The 23,063-nt window shown below is 34.2% G+C and overlaps 1 protein-coding gene across 3 annotated transcripts in view; it reads right to left on the reverse strand.

Annotated features, from left to right (window-relative positions):
- TLL1 (tolloid like 1) overlaps positions 1-23,063 on the reverse strand; it is a 175,847-nt gene that overhangs the window by 43,033 nt on the left and 109,751 nt on the right. For all 3 annotated transcript variants that reach the window (XM_019650600.1, XM_019650598.1, XM_019650599.1), the window contains 4 exons: positions 20,633-20,748; positions 9,307-9,409; positions 6,920-7,036; positions 5,628-5,773 (listed from right to left, as the gene is read on the reverse strand). In XM_019650600.1, coding sequence (XP_019506145.1) covers positions 5,628-5,773; positions 6,920-7,036; positions 9,307-9,409; positions 20,633-20,748 — 482 coding nt within the window. The remainder of the gene's footprint in view (positions 1-5,627; positions 5,774-6,919; positions 7,037-9,306; positions 9,410-20,632; positions 20,749-23,063) is intronic.

Below are 23,063 nucleotides of genomic sequence, written 5' to 3' on the forward strand. Positions count from 1 at the left end.
AATGGACAAACAAAGGTGGTCTGTACATACAATGGAATATTATTCAGCATTAAAAAGAAACTCCTGTCAGGTGCTACGACATGAATGAAACTTGAGGATATTATACTAAGTGACTTAAGCCAGTCACAAAAAGGCAAATATTGTATGATTCCGCTTATATGAAGTACCCAGAGTAGACAAATTCATAGACGGGGTGGTTGCCAAGGGCTGGAGTAGGGAAGAGGGGAATTATTGTTTACTGAGTATAGAGTTTCAGTTTTGCATGATAAACAGTTCTGGAGATTGGTTGCATAACAATGTGAATGTACTTATACTGAGCTATACACTTAAAAAACGGTTAAGATGGTCTCATGTTATGTCTATATTACCATAATAAAAAAATACTCTTTCCCATGACTGATAGAACATAGTTTCAAAATATAATTAATGCAATCAACTACATGAATGATGAAACTTTTATAGATAACATCATGTAAAATTATATACACATGGAACAATGCTAAAGTAATTATTTTTTGCTCTGGGGGAAATATTAAAGAAAAGTATGACTAATAAAAGCAATGGAAATTAGCATTTATCACTAAAAATAAATTAATTTTAACAATGAGGGGAAAATCCAGTAAAGTCTAAAATATAATGCTATCAACAAAAAGAATTTTCAATAAAAAGAGAAAAGCTTAATAATAGGTCATTATTTTAAAACTTACTATCATATTTAGTATGCTATTATTACTATCAAATTTTAATTAATATTGAATCATAGATAATTATAGCTAAAAAAAAGAATAAAATAATATTCTCAACCTGGGAAAATCAAAATTTTAAATCTAGACTAGGTCTATTTTTATGTGGCTCAGGTTTTTAAATGTGGCCACTGCATTTGTTTTTTCCTTCATGACACTATTATTTTTAACTACTCATAAATTTAATAAATATTTATTGAAAACCTACTATGGCCAGATAATACACACTTGACAGTGTGTAGAGTCATGAATTAAACAGGCATGCTCCTTATATACAGGCCTGTGTTGATTAAACAACACAGTTGTACAAATGAAGACCGCTATGAAGGTCTTCCTAAAAATTGAATGCTATGAAAGAATGTCAGTGTCTCTCTTTGCTACCAGGTGCTGGGAGCAAGAGTGCACAGACGATGGAACTAGTTTCAATCACAGTACTATCAATTAAGAATTGTGTGACCTTGGGTATATTTACATGAGCATGTACTAATCTTTCAGAGTAGAAGGGTAGCCTAAACTATAATTCTGAAGTCACTTAATTCTCTTTTATAGTCATTAACCAGTATGCATTCTTAGCCAAACATCCCAAAATATTACATGACAAGCAAAAAATGTCAACTCATTAAGATCTCTTTGTCTTGACTTCTTAGTTCATTCACAGAGACTAGTCTACTTAAACTAATATAAAATACTTAAAGGAATTAAAGGATTACTTTTAGTCAAACAATTACTTTAGTCACAAACTACCAAGATAAAAACTTTTATAAATAGTTTAGAATGTTGCAGCTTACAGTAATGATGGGTAAGACTGTTAAACATCTATGGTTTTCGTAAGGGAAGTATAACCAAATCAGAGTGTGTAGAAATCTTGACAAAGTACTCAAACTTAATCCCACTTAAATTAATGTATGTGGGGATTTCGATGTGAACATAAGTAGTATCTAGGTTTATTTCACTTCTTTTCTGCTTTATTGACATTTCTTGAAAGTTTTTACTACAAACACTTCCAAACTTTTTCTCTTCTGTATTTCTGTGTACTGATAATCCCCAAGTAAAATAACAGTATAGAAGCTTCTTTACAAATAACACTGCTGCTGAATAGAAGATAAGCTCCCCAAAATGACTTAGACATGATCTACATTCAAGCAATGTACCAGGAGCTACTAAAGGAAAAGCTTCCCAAAGGGTATGATTACTGAAGAATCAGGCTTCTGTAACCCTAAATAGTGTCCTTTCCTGCTCAAAGACATCTGAAATTCATTAACAAAGGCACTTGTTCAGATTTTTTTTTACGGACTTACATTAAAATCAAAATAGCATTAGCAAAGGTAAAGTCATGATATAAATTCACAGAAAGGTATAAATAATGGATAGCTAGTAAATTCTTTATAGTAGATTTCAACAGAATGATGGACAAGTTTATCCTAAAGGCACTTTTATCTGAAAAGGAAGAGAATAACAGAGAATTACAAAGTTGCAAAAATAGAAACAATTTTTGAAAAAAAGCAAAGGCTTACCAGTGAATAAAAAGTGTCTTGTCAGACAAAAACCACAAAACACTGAAGATTGGTGAGGACTTTCTAAAAATTACACATTTTCAATATAAAATGTATATGTTATCAATGGAAAATGTACAAACAAAAATAAATTGATATAAACAGATAACTGATGAAATGAAACTAACCATCTAGTCACCACTAGAACAAATTAAAAAATACTCATACATCATCTATTCATTAACACTAAACTCAGAGCCAAAAACACTGTAACTCATGCCTGAACGATGCTCAGCTAACACATATGTTTTCTCCATAAAGCACATCACAGCTGGGGATGTGCATGTCAGATGACTCACATATTTTTTCTGCTCTGTACATGTCCAAGAAAGAACTGCGCATATTGATTTGGGGATTACAAACAAATTTTACTGAGTAGCATAATTTGTAAATACAGAATCTATAAGTAATGAAGATCAACTAACTGTACCCGGGATTTAATGCTCGTTTAGTGCCGCTCACTTGTGTGATGAGGTTACCGACATAAGTTCAGTATGCTTATCTAGAAGATTTAGATGGCAAATTAGAACACCTCTAAATTCCTTGTCACTTTTGAATTTCCACATATCAGATCCTCCACAGTGTAAACCTTTTTTACTTATCCACACTTGTGTCCCTTGTATGGAAACTTACAAACTTTGATAAAGAAAGGATATATCAATTTCTACCCACCAATCACCAGGTGCTCACACTCTCAAGGATAATCTACTCATCCATTCATTCCTCCCATTATCAAACATTAATCATGCTTCTAGTAGTGCTGGAGATTCAGTGATCAACAAGACAAGTAAGACCCCTGCTGTCTGATGATCATATCTAGTGCGATAGACAGATGACAACCATGTAAACCAAGAGACCCGTAACATAAATTCCAGTAGATGTAAGTGCAATGAACTAAAACAGAATAATGGTTTATAGACAACTGTAGATAAGAAAATATTTTATAGAGTTCCAGGTAAGGACTTTCTAAGGCGGTGATGATTAAGCAGAGATCCCAATGAAGAGAGGAATCAAAGCAAAGATCCAGAGGAATCTCAATGGCAAATGCTGTGATGTGGGAGTAACTTAGCATTTTTGAGGAAGAGAAAGAAGACCAGATGAGCTGGCACAGGGAGAAGGAGCAGGAAATTTGGACCAAATCGTGGGTAGCACTGACCCATGACAATTGAATCTGGGTTTGATGGAAACCCCTGAAATAATTTAAGCAGAGTAGAGTTATAATCTAATTTACCTTTAAAAGTATCATTCTGGTTGTTTTGTGGCGATCAGGTCATGTCGGGTCAGAGAAGAGATGTGAGGCTCTCACCAAGTTCCCAGAGGAGGGTTGTTAACGGGAGTTGAGTGGTGGCCAGAAAGTAGGTATGAAGTGATCAGCTATGGGATATATTTTTCCATAAAAATAAATGGAATATGCTGATGGATTCACCTCAGGATTTAAGAGAAAAAGTGGAAGGAGGGATATTCCTTGAGTAAATAGTGCCATATTGAAATAGTAAATACTGAAATAGGGAAGACTGAAGAAGAGTGGGTAGTAAGACAAGACAATCAAAGGTTTGATTTTATTCATTTAAAGATGAGAGTCCTATTAGACATTCAAATATGTCCAGTACATACATGAAGGAGGAAAAACCATAAGGAAATAAAGCAAAATGAAGGACAGGTAACTAAAGATAATAAATAAAATGTACTGTGAGCCAAACTATGACATGATTTTTCCCCAGTCCCAAAGCTTAGCAATAATTTATTTATTCACTCAATCAACAAGTATTTATTAAATGACTATTCTGTGCCAGGCATGGTTCTAAGTGCCTGAGATGTAAACCTGTCCTATTTCTTCTTTGTACTACACTATTTTTATAGAATATCACTGTTACTATATTGATACATCAAAAAGGAATACAAAACATCTGAGCCAGCAATTTCTGCATCTCAGTTTTTAGATGCACAGAGTGAATGCATTGTCTGACATCACTTCTGTAACAGAAGTTCATAAAACATTGAATTATATATTGAAAGACAGTTCATCACTTGATTTTTGCAATATCACAACATCCAAGTAAAAAGGTCATTAGGGAGATAATTTTTCAATGAAACAGTTGTTTTGGTCTAAATAGTAGACGGATCCTACTCAATTTGTGTTTACTGTTAAGAATAAAGTGGTCTGTTTGAATAATGTTCACAATCATATTGATCCATTAAAATACCAAAAATCAAATATGAATCAAGTAAAACCAAGGTTTCCAAAAATGCAAAACAGTCAATATGTCTTGAAAATTAAATGGAACATGCCAAGGGGTAGACACAAGTACCCAAAAATATATCACACAGTTTGCAGGCAGAGGTGTCAGATTCTCTGGGCTTCTGCGTAAGTGATGCCTGGGTCCCCCTGGTGCTACTGCTGTGGGGACAGAGACACCACCAAGTCACTCTGCTCAGTGGCAAGTCCACCCTAGAAGTGGATGGGGTGCTCTACTGCCTTCTGATTGCTTGGACAGCGAATCAGCCTTCTAATCAGTGAAGAAATCATCTCCAGTGATGGCATCTGCATGCCCAGCCCCTGCCTGGACCGCATCGTTCCTTCCCACTTTACTTGGGCTCTCAATTTCTCGATGGATTCTACAATCTAAATGTACTATTCTGGAGTTCCTGACAAATTCCCTCATCCCTTGGCTTCCAATCTCTAACTCAGTTCCCCTCCACCCCACAAAAATGACTGATAAGCCAGCTTGGCAATTTTGGACCCAGACTTTGCTCCAAAATTCTGTCTGGCCTTTGGTTTATGCTGCCCTCCTTTAATAACTCAATGTTGGCACTGATTTCCTTCCTGATAAATATTTTTAATGAAGTTGAGAGCTCCTGAGAACACTTAACTCCCTATTTCTGATATAAACAATGTTCTGTATAATGGTAGAAGTGAACTTCCCCCCAACAACACCAAAAAAGATGGTCTACCTTTTAACCTCTTCGTTTAGAAGATAAATAAAATTTCTATTATTTAATGGACCCTTCAAGCAGTCTTGTGAAACAAGCCTGTGCATTTGTCAAAAGAAGCTATTGTCAGCACTTCAAACATTCTAATTCAAATAGCACAGATAATGTAAACTCACTTTAATCTTCTTGAAAATGTCTGCCACAGAGGAAAGGAAAAAAAAGAAAAAGAAAAAAAAACCACTTTTGCTCTTGATGTTACATTTTATAGGCAATTCTTTGCTTCTTGGCATGATTAAAGAAGTTGCTTCTCTGGTTCTTTGCTTATTTAATGAGGATCCCCTTAAATGCCACTGCCATTTATGGAGCATACACTCCGTGAAGGTCGCCTGAAAGACTTTACCTCAAAGGCCTGAAAGGTCAATCCTACATAGTAGCCTTCTGACACTGTTATTTTCCACACACATTCTTTCATCGGTCTGTAGTCATCGGGGTAATTAGGAGACTGAATCTGTCCTTCATTTTTACGTATCTCACCTCCACAGATAGCTGAGGGAAGCAAACATAAATAAATAAACCTAGATACACCATTTCATTTTCTCCCAAGATAACATTTGAGTTCAGTGCCTCTAGTTGAATCCAAAAAGACCAGGTTATAAAAATCCAAGTTGGCTGGTTGTACTGTTGTAAATATTTAGGTGGTTAAAAAAAAAAAAAAACCTAGCCACTTAACTATAAATATTAGATAATAGTTAGCACAGGAATAGATGATTTTTTTTACTCACTGTTAATTCACATTAACCAAAAAATTGCAATTTAAAAAATTTTAACAACCTTTTGTGATTTTGCAAATTCAGTCAATGTGAGTTTGTGTTGTGGCTGCTTCTGAACTGCTTCTTTTGGTTTGGGGACCTCAGGTGAAATAGCTGAATGGGGATGGCATCACATGCTCAACATCTGTGGCTCCATCTAAATAATCCTGTTCACTGCCATACAGCTCATCTTTGAAACAAAATGCTTCCATTTACTGAAAAGTTTAAAGGGAGCAGAAATTTTCTGTCTTCTAAATTCCCTAAACTCCTGGGCGGGCCGCGGCAGGAGCAAGAAGGGTCTCCACCCACAACGCAAAGGGAGCTCTTTTGAGAGCCTGGAAGTACAATGCTGATTAATTGTTTTAGAGGAGAGAACAAAGCGTCTAGTAAATTCTCCCCTGAATGCTGACCCTCTCATTTAGACAAAGCACGCTCCAGAAATATCCACAATCACTTTCTGTGCAGTTTTCTACAACAGGGCATTTCAGCAACCCAGGCACCAACTAGACACACATTCAGTACAAAGGATAATGATCATTTCTTCATATTATAATATTACCATGAAAAAAAAAAAATTGAAGTTTAAGAACCCGTGTGCCATTTTTTCGCCAACACATTCCTGAAAACATTTATATGTTACTATATCACTGGTACTGGAAAACAGGTTGTTCTTGCAATTTAAATTTACTGAGTATTTTTATTAAAATCATCCTTGTGGATATGATAATACAGGTTTAGAAAACTTCATTAGTAAAATACAGTTACAATATCATTCTAATGAATTTGTATTTTTCGTGTTTTTTTTCCTCTCTGTTTTTTGAGAGGAAGGATATTTCCATTAAGACAACTAAGAGGAAGTCATCTCTAAAACAATGTGACTTGCCTTCGTAGAGAGCTGCGAAGCCTTTTCCTACCCAATTACTGCTGCTGCGAAATTCAATCCACATTCTGCTGTCTGTAGAGGTAAGAACTTCAGGCAGTTTGTCCCCACAGAATCTACCTGAAAAAAATAAAAGATAAAGAGAGACTCCTAAATATGACTTTATGTTTTGATTGCTTTCTAATTTGTGTGTGTGTGTGTGTGTGTATGTATATATATATATATATATATATATATATATATATATATATATATATATATCCTGATTTCATTCCTATCTCTATCCTTAATAACTATGCCTTAATATTTACTTAATAAAGGTGGATAAATAAAACAATCCTTTTGTATCTATTTATAAAATAGTAGAACATAGAATCCTAAGTAACCAACTGATGTCAGAATCACTATCTGTAGAATGAAGAAACAGCCAGCTCAAAAGACATATTTGTGAAAGGTCACATGATACAGTAACATGGGGAACATTATTCTATGAAGAACAGAAAGGTACAAGTGATCCTGAGGAACCTGTTTAAATTGTCAGTTTGGTCCTTAGCACGGTTAGGGATGCATCTCAGCTCAAAGCCAGGTTCAGTGATGATCTGTCAGGGAAACCACCATGCTTCCCTTATGTTATTGCATATATTCCATCTCATCTATAAAGGCTATAATCTGTGGTGTAGTATGCAGAATAGCAAATAGTATTAGAAGACTTGAATATGAGTTCTGAGTTTTTTCTAGTTATGTACCCATAGGCAAGTATAATACCAAATTAATATAATAATTCCTGTCATTCCTTCTTCTTTCCCCCAACCTTCCACAAATATTTATAGCTTGCTGTATATTTGCCACCAAGCTCTACACTTTCTTACAATGACGAAAATGGTTAAATATGAAAATGCACATGAAATAATTCTACAAACAATATATTGTCATCCATTTTTGTATGCCCCTGTCAATGACATTATACTTAGTTTTAGAATATGAAAAATGACAATACATACAACAGATTCATACTAACAGGTAAAGAACAGTTTTCCTAACGGGAAAAGTAAGCTATGGGCATGTAAAAGAGAGAGTGTTTCTTAAACTGTAATGTGCGTATGAATTGCCAGAGAGTCTGTTAAAATATAGTCTCTAATTTAGAAGGGATGGAATGAATCCTGATTTTCTACATTTTTAACTACCTTCCAAATGATTCTGATGCTGACTGTATGATGGCTATACTTTGAGGAGCAAGGTTTGGGAAGAAATAGTGGGGAAAGATTTCCACATGAAAACTATCATCAGGCTTAAGCAGTCTGGGGGACACTCACATACACAGCATGTAATGCTGATGGTGCTCTAAAAGAAGTGTTCTCCAATATTTAGCTTTAGATTTGATTCTCCAATATGAGTGCAATGAAACGTTTTCTTTGGAACTGATATATCACAAATTGCTTTTTCTAGGCTAAGAAACTAAATGTTCAAAACAATGTTTTCCTCAACCTGACTTATCAAATTCATTCACATCTTTATTTTTCCTCACTTTTAAACATATAGGTCTGTTGGACTTACGAAGGCTGCTGTCACTTTTAATACAACAGTGTCCATTCAGCAGGTTTTAAATGGTAAGAAAAAGGAAGATCTGTAAGGCGCATGAACACAACTGAGCAAAGCTACTTCTAAGAATAAAGGAAAAGTCACAATCTCAAAAAAAAAAAATCAATACAGAGTAGATGCTGACGCACTCACAGCAGCTCTCACCTAGCTCTCACCTTTACATAAAACAGAAGACAAGAATAAAGTGCTTCATGCAAGTTAATGGTGTGCTCTGTGGTTAAACACTGGCAGCAGACTTTCCTGAGCACCAAATCTGAGCTACAATTTATGATGCAAACTACAAATGTCTCTTCTGAGCCACAAGAAAACTCCCTGAGAAGCAAAATGGTGACATCTACAGTATGACATAATATGCTTGGCATAGCAAGCCAGCTACCAAACGTGTACCTAACAGCTTACATTCTACTGTCATATCAAACAAAACAAAACCACACATACACACACACACACACACACACGCACACACACTCCACATTTTATCTGGCTTTCTCATTAAACTATGATTTTTAAATTAAAAACACAGAAACACTGATGAGTAGACACTATAAGCATAAAGCTTGTGAAAGCTAGTCTAAATCATTATGTTCAGGGACTACCTCATAATTTAAGCTAGTTTAAATCAGTCTATTGACCTACCTGTGAGTATTTTTGCTGTGGTTCAAAAAGGTATAATAAAAACTAAAATGTTGGTCACATACAATTTTAACTCTAAGATTGCTCTTGAAAGAATCGATTGTCTTTAGACAGGTAGGCTAAGTGAGTAGCCGCATAGAAGGTAAATAATCTCTTACCAAGGAGAGCGGATTTCCTCCAGTACCCATCTCTTACTTCAATGTAGTCATACCAGCACAAACTACTTTTGTATAAGTCCATCGTGGTGAAATTTAGAACAATCTGCAAAATGGAGCAAAACAACACACAGAATAAGCATGATTGTAACTGCCCATGGTGATTTGATTTCTGGAGGTTCGGAAGCCAAAACTACTGTGAAAACAGATGCATGGCTAATTCTTTCTTCCCCTGCATTAGTACTCTCCTAATATTTTCTTAACCCACGCCTCAAAAAAACCCTCATTCTTATTAACGTTTAATAATATAGAGGCACAAACTAAACATTGTAGCAACTAAACCAGATTCTGTAAAGTTAATTTGATCAATTGTGAAACAAAAGAAACCTTTATTCAAATAGTTTTGAGTTTTCTAAGATAGACATGACTTAAACCATTAAAAATTCTGATTTTGCCATGGATACCTTTTTTAAAATAATTTATTTCAAAGATGACCAAACATATATAATTATGTTAAAAAATAACCATCATGTGCCATATTCCAAGAACATAACATTGTCATTGTGTAGGCTGAAATGTTTTAAGCACAGCTCTAGAATTTGAATTTGTCCATGTAACTATAATCAAAGGCAGATGTCGCTCTGCTTCTCTAGATCCAAGAAAACATATTCAAAGACCTTTCAAGTTAGATCTTGCACATGACCCTTTATTCTGTACTTTGTTTTAAAATGATGCTGTTTTTTGTTAAGTTAATTCAAGAACAACTCTTGGAAAGACAATTTTCTTACTGCTTTATAAAAAGACTTTACTTTTCAAATAATTAACTCTTTTTTACTTGACTACACCAAAATAGAACCAAAATACCATGAGAAATTCGCCTATCTGATGGAGAAAAATTCATATGGAAAATGTTTTTATTCAAAAACTCATTCTAACTCTATTCTGCTTAAAATAGCTAAGATAATTAAGGCATATAGTGAACCTGTTCTCTATTCTAGAAACTGGAATAGACTTGGACCAAAATCAACAAACTATAAGTACTTAAAATGCTTCTGATAAAAAACTACAGTTCATAACAATAGCTAAAGAATCTTTTGTGATGATATAAAAGTACTCTCAATAAATGACTAAAAAAAAAAGAGAAAGAAAAAGAAAAAATACATCAATTAATCCTGAATCCATATTAACAAAAGTACTACCATTTTTGTGTTAGAAAACATAAACTTCTCCCCTTTCTTGAGTACAATCTTTAACAGAATGTTAACTACTAATTATTGCAAATCAATCCTTCATTAGCTTACTTCTTCCCAGAATGAATATATAGCATAACAATAAATATTTCTCATGGCATTTTATATCTCAGCATCACAGTGATCATCAATGAAATTGTACACCAAAGTTGGTCACAATTGACACATGTAAATAAACATTTCACAGAGAAAGGAACTAAGAATTTATCTAACTATCATGAAAGCCAATCATGCTTTATAATGGTATTAACATTTCACCATTAAATTCAATGTACATTAGTTTCTTTCAACATACTTTCTATATTACAAAGAGATGAAATCTACCAAGGATGTGAACATAGAGACAAACTGGTTTTTGTTTGTTTTTTTGTTTTAAATATAATACAGTAGGTGTGGCATAATTTGGTTTTAATAAAATAGTTCATTTATTTTTGTTTACCTTATAGTTTTTCTTTTTCCTTTGTTTTCCTTCTTCACCTAATTTTATCATTCCAAATATTCTCAAAATTGTTTTAAAAAATGTCCAAAATATTCCATAACTAAAATCTTATCATTTCTTTTTATTTTTCAATAATCCTCAACATTTATTAAAATGCATAATATCTAAACTATTTTTCTGAAGATCCCAGTATGTGTTCTCTTCCATCTCCGAATACCAATGCAACATAGGTTATTCTTAGGACATAACTGGGAAATAAATTCTGATTTTTCCTTTAACTTTGTACTTACTTTAAGTCTGCTACAAATGGGAAATACTACCACTGCCTGATATTAACTTTCATTTACATTTGTACTCTCCCCCTAGAAACCACCAGGGTTTCAACTCTGTGTGATCATATAAGAATTCATTTATTACAGCAGGGATGGCCTAATTAGAATACAGACACAAACAGTAGACCCCCCCAGGCTCATTTTGTGGCTTCCCTCCTGTATTTAACGGGGAATTTTATAATGGTATGCAAATAGTTTCAATATCCTCCTCCATGAGGAAAAAAAATCAGCTAAATTGGATGCATAGCATCAGCTTTTATTCAAAATTGAAACAGTGTCTTTGGATTGCTAACAAAGAGTTAATATTTGAAGGTTGGAACACACATGCGTGCACACACACAAACACACACACACACACACACACACATTTGGAAGGGTAATAGCTCTAAGGGGTAAAGTTTCCTATCTTGTTTTTAATCTTGTTTTAAATGCCATGTACCGTGGAGGAACACAACTGGCCCACTATAATAGAAAACACAAAGTCTTTTAGAAGCAGAAAATGTAATAAAGATAGGTTTCCTAAAATGAAATCTTAGGGCTATGATGTAGACCCAAAACGCTGGTCTTCGACTAAGATCTCCAGTAGAGTCCATGATTTATGAATTATAAATCATAAGCACTTGGAAAATACTTGGTTGTTTTATATTATATATGCTATTTTGCATAAATATGTTATATCTTTTTCAAAGATCGGCAAAATAAAAACTACTTACCACAATTACATAATTTTTAAAAAATGTATTATGATAAGTATTTTGTTTTTCCATGCGGGAGTCGAACCAGCAACCTTGCTATTAAGAGAGCACTCTCTATCCACTGAGCCAATATTATGACAAGTATTACCACTTATCTATCTTAAATAAACCATAGCTCCCTTGGAATATGTGTTGAAGGGAGACACAAGGAACAAGTCTAAGATTTCCTGTGATCAGATTCTGCCAAGTTCAAGAAATACAATTGCAGTGGGGTTTGCTTTAATGCTGCCAAGTGAAGAATCTTGAAGAAAGGCAGATCAACAGTCTAGGGACTGGATGTTTGCAAGTCTCCACAGAAAGATATAATCGATGAACTTCCATCAGCACATGAAGACATTATTGACTACTTAAACTAATTCTATGAGCAACATAGAAAGATCAACTGGAATACCATTTATACCTTCTACTACTGAGGATGGGGAAGATGTTACAAATCTTGTCAATCAGACTGATACCATTAAATTACTCTTCACAAAGAGATATTAGAATAAAATAATAGTAAATTAAATAGATTTCTGGGCTCCAGCCAGAAGCTTGGATAAGCCCAATAGACTCTGGGGAGACTAGTTTTCTTCTCAAAAATAAGAATGGGGTGAGAAGAATAGGGATCAGTAAACTATACCTCATAGGCCAAATCCAGCCTGCAGCCAGTTTTTATAAAGGAAGTTCCATTGGAACGGTTCCTTTCCATACTGTCTAGGACTGGTTTTGAGAAACAATAGTAGAATTGAGTATTTGAAACAGACTGTATAGCCTGCAAAGCTAAAAATATTTACTGTATATCCTTTCCAGAAAATGTTGCCAACTCCTGGAATAATCGATGGCTAAAGTTCTGTTCAGCTCTGAATTGTATCACGCTAAAGGGAAACATTTCCATCTTTTCCTATAACTAGAAGCTGTTTGTGATTGGGGGTCAGAAAGGTTGGGTTAAAGTTCTAGTATCTCAGTTTTAGTTGGCTTAAACTTTCTCAGTTTGAATGTGTTTTCTTACTGTAAAATAAAGGTCATCATATTAGGCTGATCTCAACAGAATTAAATCAGAAGAATTTAATTGGATAATGAGTGAAAAACACTAAGATAACCTGAAAACATTGTTAAGATTCTCATATATTACTATTTTCATGGTCCATATTCAGGCTTCCTTCACAATATAAAATCTGAAAGCAATTATGAAATAAATAAAAGTAGTAATCCAATTCACTTAAACCAACTATGCTAGGAAACAAAAACATCGGCTTACTGTTAAAGTTTCACAGGAAAATCAACATGTCAAAAGTAAAGGCATCTTACTTAAAAATCTAAAGAACGGACAGGGAGCCTGTTGCCTTGGTACAAGTCCCTGCCTTCCAACAGACGAGCTGTATGTCTCAGGTAGGTACCTAATTTTGTCAGGAATAATTCTATGACAGGTGAAAAACAGGAGTTGGGTTTGCTATGAAAATAATTTTTTTTCTTAAACTTATATGATAATGTCTGGATTTTGAAATTTTGATTTGTCATTGCCAATGACTCACAGGAACATTTTTTTATAACTCCCTTTCCTTAATCTCCACGTGTCCACCCCTATCTAACCAATTGCCAACTTCTATAGATGACACCCTGCAATGTCCCTAAAAATGTTCTCCTCCTTTTTTCACTGTCAAGGCTCTTTATGCTTTCCTGAATTAACTGCCATAGTTCCATGAAGAGCTGAGCTCTCGCATCTCCACAAATCCATGACAAGTTGGATCTTGCTTTCTTCAATTATTTTTCAGAGCTTATCTTACTAAGCCTTGCATGTGCGTCAGATTCTTAAGAGCAAAGATTTCTTTCACTCACCGGAAGACACATTTTCATGGAATCAAAGATATATTGGGTTGTCAGAAAAGTCATGACGTATTTTGTCTATTTTTCAAAGGTCATTTATTTATATAAAGAACAAAGATCAATCAATGGTATATTGCCCGTTTTGTTCGATAAACTTTTGCCATCTTTCAGTGAGCTTCATAATTCCTTGTTCACAGAAGGACCTGTCTTTGTGAAAAACTGAACAAGATGCTGATTTACAGCTTCATCTGAATTGAATGTCATACCATGTGAGGAGTTTTCAAGAGAGCAAAACAAGTGAAAGTCTGACAGTGCAGGATCAGGCCAGTATGGTGGGTGTGGCAACACATCCCATCCAAGCTCCACTAATTTTTGACAGGTGATCAAACTTGTGTGTGGTCTCACGTTGTGGGGATGGAAAACAACTCTTTTACAATTAACAAGCTCTAGACATCAAACTGTCCAACTGTCGACAGTACACATTCAAATTGATTGTTTGGTTTCTTGGTAGGAGCTCAAAAAACACGACACTTCATAATCCCACCACACTGAGAGCATAACCTTCCTCTGATGAATGTCTGCTTTTGATGTCATTTGAGGCAAATCATCACATCGGGACCAAGACCGTTTGCTCACCACATTGTTGTAAACAATCCACTTCTCATCACCAGTTATCAGTCGCTTCAAAAAAAGACTGCTTTTCTCACGTTTAATGAGCACACTGCAGATGTTTATACACACTATCAAATGAACTTCTTTGAGTTCATGTGGAACCCAAATATCAAGCTTGCTTATGTATCCCAGCTTCTTCAGGTGGTCATGAATGCTTGAATGACGGATGTTCAATGTTTCTGCAATCTCTCGTGTCGTGGAACATGGGGTTTGACTCGATCAATGCCTTTATTTTGTTGTCATCGTCCTCAGTGGGCCTCCATGACTGAGGAGCATCATTGAGATCAAAATCACCAGCACAGAATTTCATGAACCATCGTTGGCACTGACAGTCTTGTAGAGCATTGTCACCATAAACTTTATGTAATTTTTCACAAGCTTGATGCACATTCTTTCCTTCATGGAAGTAAATCAGTAAAATATGGCAAAAATGCATAGTTTGGTCTTCCATCTTCAACTTGTTGTAAAATCTCCAAAACTCAACCAAATCACTCATTTTTTTAAAAAAATGAAGTTAGAACTGTTAGCTGTCAAATGACATAGCAATAACATAGATGTGAATGACTCTGGTAATTCCAAAAATGAACTAGTGCCATCTGTTGCAAACATGCGTCATGACTTTTCTGAAGACCCAATACCTATATAGTAATTGCTAAATTAAAGCAGTGCCTTTGGCAATATAAACATTACATTGTTAACCGACCCCATATATGTAAACCAATGGATAAGTGATTAACAAGAATTCTTTTGAAAATGAAAGTAGTCAAACAGCTTTCAAATGGATTATAACGGAAAAGAAAAATATATTAACTACATTCAAGACATAAGCAGTCTACTCTTGTTAAAAGATTAATCAGCTCAGAGGGATGGAAGAATCGACAATGCATGCTTTGATCAGCTCAACACGGCTACATTCTCAGCTGCACAGCCTGGACTGTTATCAGCATGTACAGTATGTACAACATCAAGAACAGCCTTAGATTGTCTTAGACAGACATCTGTCTTTACCTTGGCAGGCTCAGTCCTATGAAGACATACACGTGCACTGACAATCTCATATTATTTTTATTGTGGTAAAATATATGTAACATAAAATTTACCATATAACCATTGAAAGTGTACAGCTCTGAAGCATTAAGTATATACCCATTGCTATGCAACATTATTTTTAATGATATTTTTCTGTATAAAATAACATATGCTCAGTGTAGAAAAATAAAAGAAAAAAATTAAACCTACATGTTAATCCAACAGGGAGAAAAAAAATAGAATTGTTTTGGTATATATTCTTCCCTAATTTTGTCTCTAATGTAGGTACTTTAAAAATTAGATCTTTTGGGCCAGCCGAGTGGTGTGAAGGTTAAGAACTGGCTTGGGACGCCAGAGGGCCCCAGTTCGGATCCCACATATGAGGGCCAGTGACACTGCCCTCCACAGCTAAGATGCTGAACAACAGCTCAACCTGGAGCTGGGCTGCCGGGTGTGAGTCGCCAGCGACGGCGTAGGCTGCAGTCCCTGTGGCAGTGGGTTGCCATGGGCTACCATGTGTAGCCAGCAGCCAGTGTGAGCAGCCAGCAGCCGTAGTGAGCGGCCGTCCAGAAGCCGGTGACTGATCTGCCTCGCCCGGGAAGAGCGCAATGATGGTGCCAACTTGGGCCAGTGAAGCAACGTCCTCCACAACTAGACTGAAGAACAAAAGGACAGCAACTTGTCTGTTCCCCTTCCCCCAATTTCCCACCGCTGTTTCCATCCCCCCAATTCCCCAATAAAAATCTTTAAAAAAAAATTAGATCATGCCTATGATTTTTAATGTCCCTGTATATTGAAAACATAGTCCTCTAGATCCAGGCTTTTGAAAAACATAATGTCTGTAACAAGGGTGCCATGATATTTTTAGATAATAATTCATTTGATTATCTTCAGAGAGATAAATTTAGTAACATTTTATACCAAGTTTTATCCTTTCTTAATGAATATAATTTAATAAAGAAATTATCAAATAAGGCCTTCACTTTTACATTGGCCATTCTGCATGTTTTTAGGAAAATAGAATTTTTAATCCTTAAAAAAAATCAATTAATTGCTCTAGGATAAATTTCTGGGTTAAAGTACAAGAGCATTTATTTTAAATGTGTTATAGATTACCAAACTTCTTCAGAGAGGTTATTTCAAATTTTACTTCCAGGAGCTGTGTACCCTCACTATCATTTGATATTATTCTATGCTTTCTTTGCCAATTTAATGGGTGAAATACAACACATCTTTGTTGGTTCAAATAACGTTACTTTGATGAAGAACAAGAGTATACAATATCATATATTGATTAAATATCTATTTGCACAGCTACTTCAATAAATGCTCTGCTTCCTTAGTCATTTTCTAATGTGGTATTACTCTTTACTTACTAATTTATAGCAGCTTTTCATATATGCATATATCAAATAAGATAATGTGAATTGGAATATTTTTAGGGTATTTTTATGGTTTCAGAAGAGGTTAACAGGTTAAATATGACTACTCTAAGAAAGTAGGCTGGTAGAAAAAAGGTACCAAATATAACATACTAGACACTTAAAACTTTCAAGCAAGTATAGAGAAAAAAAAATGAAATGAGGGACAATAAAACTAGAATTCAATAAGAAGACAAAGCAAAACAAAAAACTGGGACATACAGAATGCAAATAATAAACTAGTAATGCATCAGTAATCACAATAAATGGAACTGCAATAGCATTCTAGTTAAAGGCAGAATTTGCCATCATGGGTTAAATAAAAGAATTAAAACCAAACTATCTGTTGTATAAAGGGACACACCTGAGACACAAGATCATAGAATGATTGAATGTCTAAAGCAAGAGAAAGACAAACCAGGGAAAAATATTAATCAAAAGAAAGTATACCTTTTTTAATATCAGGAAAAAAGACACTTAACCTAAACCATGATTAGAGATAAAAAGATTCACTATATAATGACAATTTATCAGGACAATGTAGTATTCTAAACATATAGGTATATAATATATGATAATATAGCATATGAAAAAGATAATTAGAATTGAAAAATTTATAAAAAAATACTATATATCAAGCCAGTAAAATTCAGATAAAGTTTTTAGAAGGAAATTTATAGCCTTAAGTGTTTGTATTACAAAAGACAATTGAAATTAAGCTGAACTTCCAACCAAAAAAGCAAAAAAGAAGGGCAAAATAAATCCAAATATTAAAACAAAGAAAATAATAAAACACAAGAATGGCACAACCTGACACCAGTTACAATGGCTATTATCAAATAGACAAGTAATAACAAGTATTGGAGAGGATGTGGAGCAAAAGGAACCCTCATACACTACTGGGTGGGAATGTAAATTGGTACAGTCACTGTGGAAAACAGTATGGCGGTTCCTCAAATAATTAAGAATAGAGCTACCATATGACTTAGCACTCTCTCTTCTGGGTATCTACCCCAAAGTTTTGAAAACATTTATTTGTAAAGATATGTGTACTCTTATGTTCACTGCAGTGTTATTCATGGTAGCCAAGACATGAAAACACCTGTGTCCTTCTCTGGATGATTGGATAAAGATGTGGTACACATATATAATGGAATACTACTCAGACATAGAAAAGGTGACATACTGTCATTTGTGACAACATGGATGGATCTTGAGAGCACCATGCTAAGTGAAATTGGTCAGATGGAAGAGGACAAAAAAGGTATGATTTCACTCATATGTAGGAGAGGAGAAACATTTTTCTTTCAGATATTATCTTGCTCTTTTGAGCTGATTTAATTTGATTAATTTTGTTCCAAAACTTTTCATATTCTATATTTTCTTTTCAAAAACCATGTATAGTTTTAAACTTGCTCTGAAGCTTTATTGTCTTTTATATTTTGCTCACCTTCTTAAGAATGGTTTTCATGACATATTTTTCAGGGGCTTACTCAAAGCATCTAAACAGAAATTAATCAACACATACAACTACATTATAATATAGACTTATACTTCTTAAATTAAAAGTAACACTATAAAGAATTATGTGTGCATTCATGTAGTCCAGGTCAGTTGTAATTTTCATGTGTAAAATCTATTTGTATTACACAAGTGTTTCATTCAGTTTGCACTGTGACCATGGCAAGACACTGCACAGCTCCATACTCATGATTCTGTTAACAACATTCAATTATCAGGAATAGAAAACTTTCCTTAGCTGCAGTTGCATTCCTACCAAAACTCTAAGTGTATCTGAGTCATCCCAGATGTATTAGCCACAGGCAAATGACAAAATTGATTTAAAAACTGGTAAAAAATAAAGATTAATATCAATACAATCTTGGTTTGGGAAGACTTGTAAGGCTAGCATTCCAGACAGAATCCAGAAATTAATAAATTGATTTCTTAATAATTTTAAATTCTATACTCAAACTAAAAGAAGACTCTCATGTCTTCCTTTTAAACCCTTAAGGGTTTAATTCCATTTTCTTACCTTAATGTGCTATGATTTCCATGAAATTGTTGAAAAAGAAGTGGTGTGGTGGACATACTTATATTTTCACCTATCTAATAAAAAATACTGGTAGATATTCTGCAATAATAATGGTATTTACAATAATCTTTGTTAATTGTCTTTACAAGGTTAAAAATGTATTTTATTTCTAGCTTGTTTGAGGCTTGTTGTTAAATCATTAATGGATGTTTTTCTTGATTTAATTGAGATACTCGTGGTGTTTGTATATATGTATAAATATACATGCACACACACACATATATAAACAGATACATATATGCAAACATATATAAATATATAATACATGTATACACATACACATGCATATATATATATATATATATCTGCATTTTGACATAAATAATATAGTTACATATATACGCATATTTATATAAGCATTTTGTTGGGTAATTTGGGGAGATTTTACATCCATATTCAACTGTTATTTTTGGGTAAAATTTTCCTTTCTTATACTAGTCTTGTTAGGATGGCTATCAGTGTTTTGCTAGCCACATAAATAATGTATCTCCCTTTTTATTTCCTGGAAGAGTTTATATAGGCTTATACTTATTTCTTATTTGGTTCTTGGGTAGAACTCACTGATTAAGCCATCTGAGTCTGAATTTGTATTGTTGAAAAAGATGTGACTAATAATTCAATTAAATATTAATTCAATATCTTTAGTGGTTCTCAGTGTACTCAAGATTTTTATGTCTTCTTAAGAATTTAGTTAAGTAACATTTTGTAGTAATTTGTCTATTTCATCTATCTTTTTAAAGTTATTGGCATAATGCTCAAAATATTACTTTATTCTTATTTTGATATCTAAAGCATCTATGGTTATAATAATCTTTTTTATTCTAAACATTACATAATTGTGCTTTCTCTGTTATTCTTTTTGATTTATAATCCCTTTACCTTCATTTCCTTATTTTTCAAAGTACCAACTTTGCTCATGTATTGTACCATGTTATTTTCATGTGATTAATTTTATCATTTTTTTATTTCTTCCTCTTTATATACCTTTTCATTTATTTTACTGCTCTTTTTCTAGCCTCTCTATATGGCTGTCTACCTCATTAGTCTTGGGGATTTCTCATTATCTAATGTAAGCATGTAAGTCTGTGAATTTTCTTCTACATACTGCTGCTCTAGTTGCATCTTATAGGCTTGGTATTCAGTGTTTCTGTTATATTATAGTTGAAAATAACTTCTAAGTTTCATTATAATTTCTTTTTGCCTCAATTGGATATTTAATATACATTTCTTATTAAAATGTGTATGATTTTTCTAATTATCTTTCTGATACTGACTTTTAACTTGATTTTATTGTGTCTGAGAATATAATTTGTATTATTTTAACTCTTTTAGAGCATTTACCATTTTTTTTTTAATTACATTTTTCAAAAAATTCCTGGAGTTTGGGCAATTTCCATTATAAATTTTCTGAGCTATTTAGTCTCTTATTTGATGAATCAAACAAGAATAAAAATAAAGCAAATTATCTTTGAAAGATGAACCTTTGTACTTATATGATACTAAAAGAGTACTCTTGATGTTATGAACTACCTTCTCCCCTGGGGTCACAGAAACTCTCCAGATGCAGTGTGTATAAGAAGGGTAGCCATTTGGAAATCCTGGAGAGGAAAGGTTGCCATTGGATTCTTGTAAGGTTTCTCCACATGCTGAAATAAAAAAAAAACAAAAAACAAAAAACATATATTTGATTTTTAAAAAGATGACATCTATGTTTCCTGAAAAAAGATAAAATCATTCCTTAACTTTTAATTTTGTAAGGTGTGGGCATCATAATTAAAACCTTGAGTCTTTTGGTGTTAGACAAGAGTATATATTTGTATTTTATAAAAAGCTTTCCCTTTCTAAGTAATTTCTTTTTATGTCTCTCTTACCAGGATTTCAGTATACTTAATGGGATCACTAGGGCTAACCATATAACAAGATTATGAGATAAATCATCTGGCATGCATGAAGTTATTCTTCATGGAAACCTTTGCCATTCATTCCCAAGGAGCCAGTAGCCAACTTGGAAGTGACCCATATTCCAATTCAGGCCAGTGGATACCTAGTTGATGTGGCTCTGGGACCACACAAAACATTCGATTAATATATTCAATCTAAATTAAGGCTAAGTTCAATAGTGAATTCCATATCAACATTTAAATAAAGAAATCTTAAATAACTAATATATAATCAATAAAAGCGGTACTAAAATGTCATACACAATGAAAAATTATCTCTCAATAACTCCCCTAAAAATTGAAAGAGAAAAACATCATGGAAGACTCCATTTTTCCAACAGGATGTAGACTTTTTTTTACTCTCTCTTTTCTGTTGATCTTAAGTAAAACTTGCTGGAAAAGCAATTATATTTTTCTCTTACTAAGCCTGTCTAATTTCTTAGAAGTAATTGCCAGTCATCTGAAATAGCAAATTATCAGCTTCACAGCTTTAGGATCTATGGGATTACATCTCTAGAGTCATTTCAAGGAAGGCAAAGGCAGGGTGTAATTAGCTTATTGGTTCAGCCGAGGCTAGTGGTCAGAACCATTATATGGGATTGCCTGCTGCTTTTGCAAGACCTGGTATGGGCCACATGAACCTAGCATGCTTTAAGCATCCTGCATTCAAAAATAGTTCCTCTGAGTAATATCCCATTGCATGTGTTAAATATATACAGTACCAGAGAAAAGGGGGTTTGAGGAGTTGGGTGAAAAAGGTGAAAGGATTAAGAAATACAAATTGGTAGTTACAAAATAGTCATGGTTATGTAAAGTACAACACAGAAAATATAGTTAATAAGGTTGCAACAACTATGTATAGAACCAGGTGGGTATTAGACGAATAAGGGGGAATCACTGCATATGTTATATAAATGTCTAACCACTATGCTGTACACCTGAAACTAATGCAAAATAATATCAAATGTCAACTGAAAAAAATAAACAAAAATTTTTAAGAAAGAATAATTCCTCCCCTGAAGGCGGTCATCATTAAACCTTTACTCAAAAATTTGAAAGAACAGTTCCTTCCCTCTGAAGGAGACTGAAGTCAAAACTGAGATATTACCATGTTATAGAGCCAAAGCTAACAGGAGGTGAACTCTCCTCTCATTAAATCCTCAATAAATTATAAATAGTTCTGCATATCTTGAGTTAAACGAAGAAAGATGATGACTTTGAGAACACAAAATAGAGCTGTAAAAATAGTCTGATACAATGCAAATATTTATTTAGAAACAGATATTATGTTTGCACAACAAAATAAATTTAAAGAATAAGCAATGCTTATTCTGATGAATAGACAGATAATAGCAACCTTACAACAAAACAAAAATGCTCAAAGTAAAAAATACATAATTCAGCACTTGTCATGAATCATCTAAGGGCACTTATAAATACTATAGCATTACAAGAACTTTTAGAAAAATAAAAATTTAATTTATTAATGAAAACAATGTGCTTCTAACTAAAATCAGCTTAGATGCTAGATAGTCATTTTAGATTTTAGTGTGTTTCAATGAAAAGAACTATAATTCACCATAGTTTAAAAACATATTCTGGGGCTGGCCGAGTGGTGCGATGGTTAAGAACTGGCTTGGGATGCCAGAGGGCCCCGGTTCGGATCCCACATATGAGAGCTAGTGACACTGCCCTCCACAAGCTAAGATGCTGAACAACAGCTCAACCTGGAGCTGGGCTGCCATGAGTCGCCAGCGACGGCTAGGCTGCAGTCCCCTGCTGCAGTGGGTTGCCATGGGCTACTGTGTGTAGTCAGCAGCCAACATGAGTGGCCAGCAGCCGCTGTGAGTAGCTATCCAGAAGCCAGCAACTGATCTGCCTCGCCCGGGAAGAGAGCAATGATGGTGCCAACTTGGGCCAGTGAAGCAATGTCCTCCACAACTAGATTGAAGAACAAAAGGACAGCAACTTGTCTGTTCCCCTTCCCCAATTCCCCAGCACTGTTCTCATCCCCCCAATTC

This window comes from Hipposideros armiger, unplaced genomic scaffold, assembly GCF_001890085.2.
Source record: "Hipposideros armiger isolate ML-2016 unplaced genomic scaffold, ASM189008v1 scaffold_142, whole genome shotgun sequence".
Taxonomy (NCBI): domain Eukaryota; kingdom Metazoa; phylum Chordata; class Mammalia; order Chiroptera; family Hipposideridae; genus Hipposideros; species Hipposideros armiger.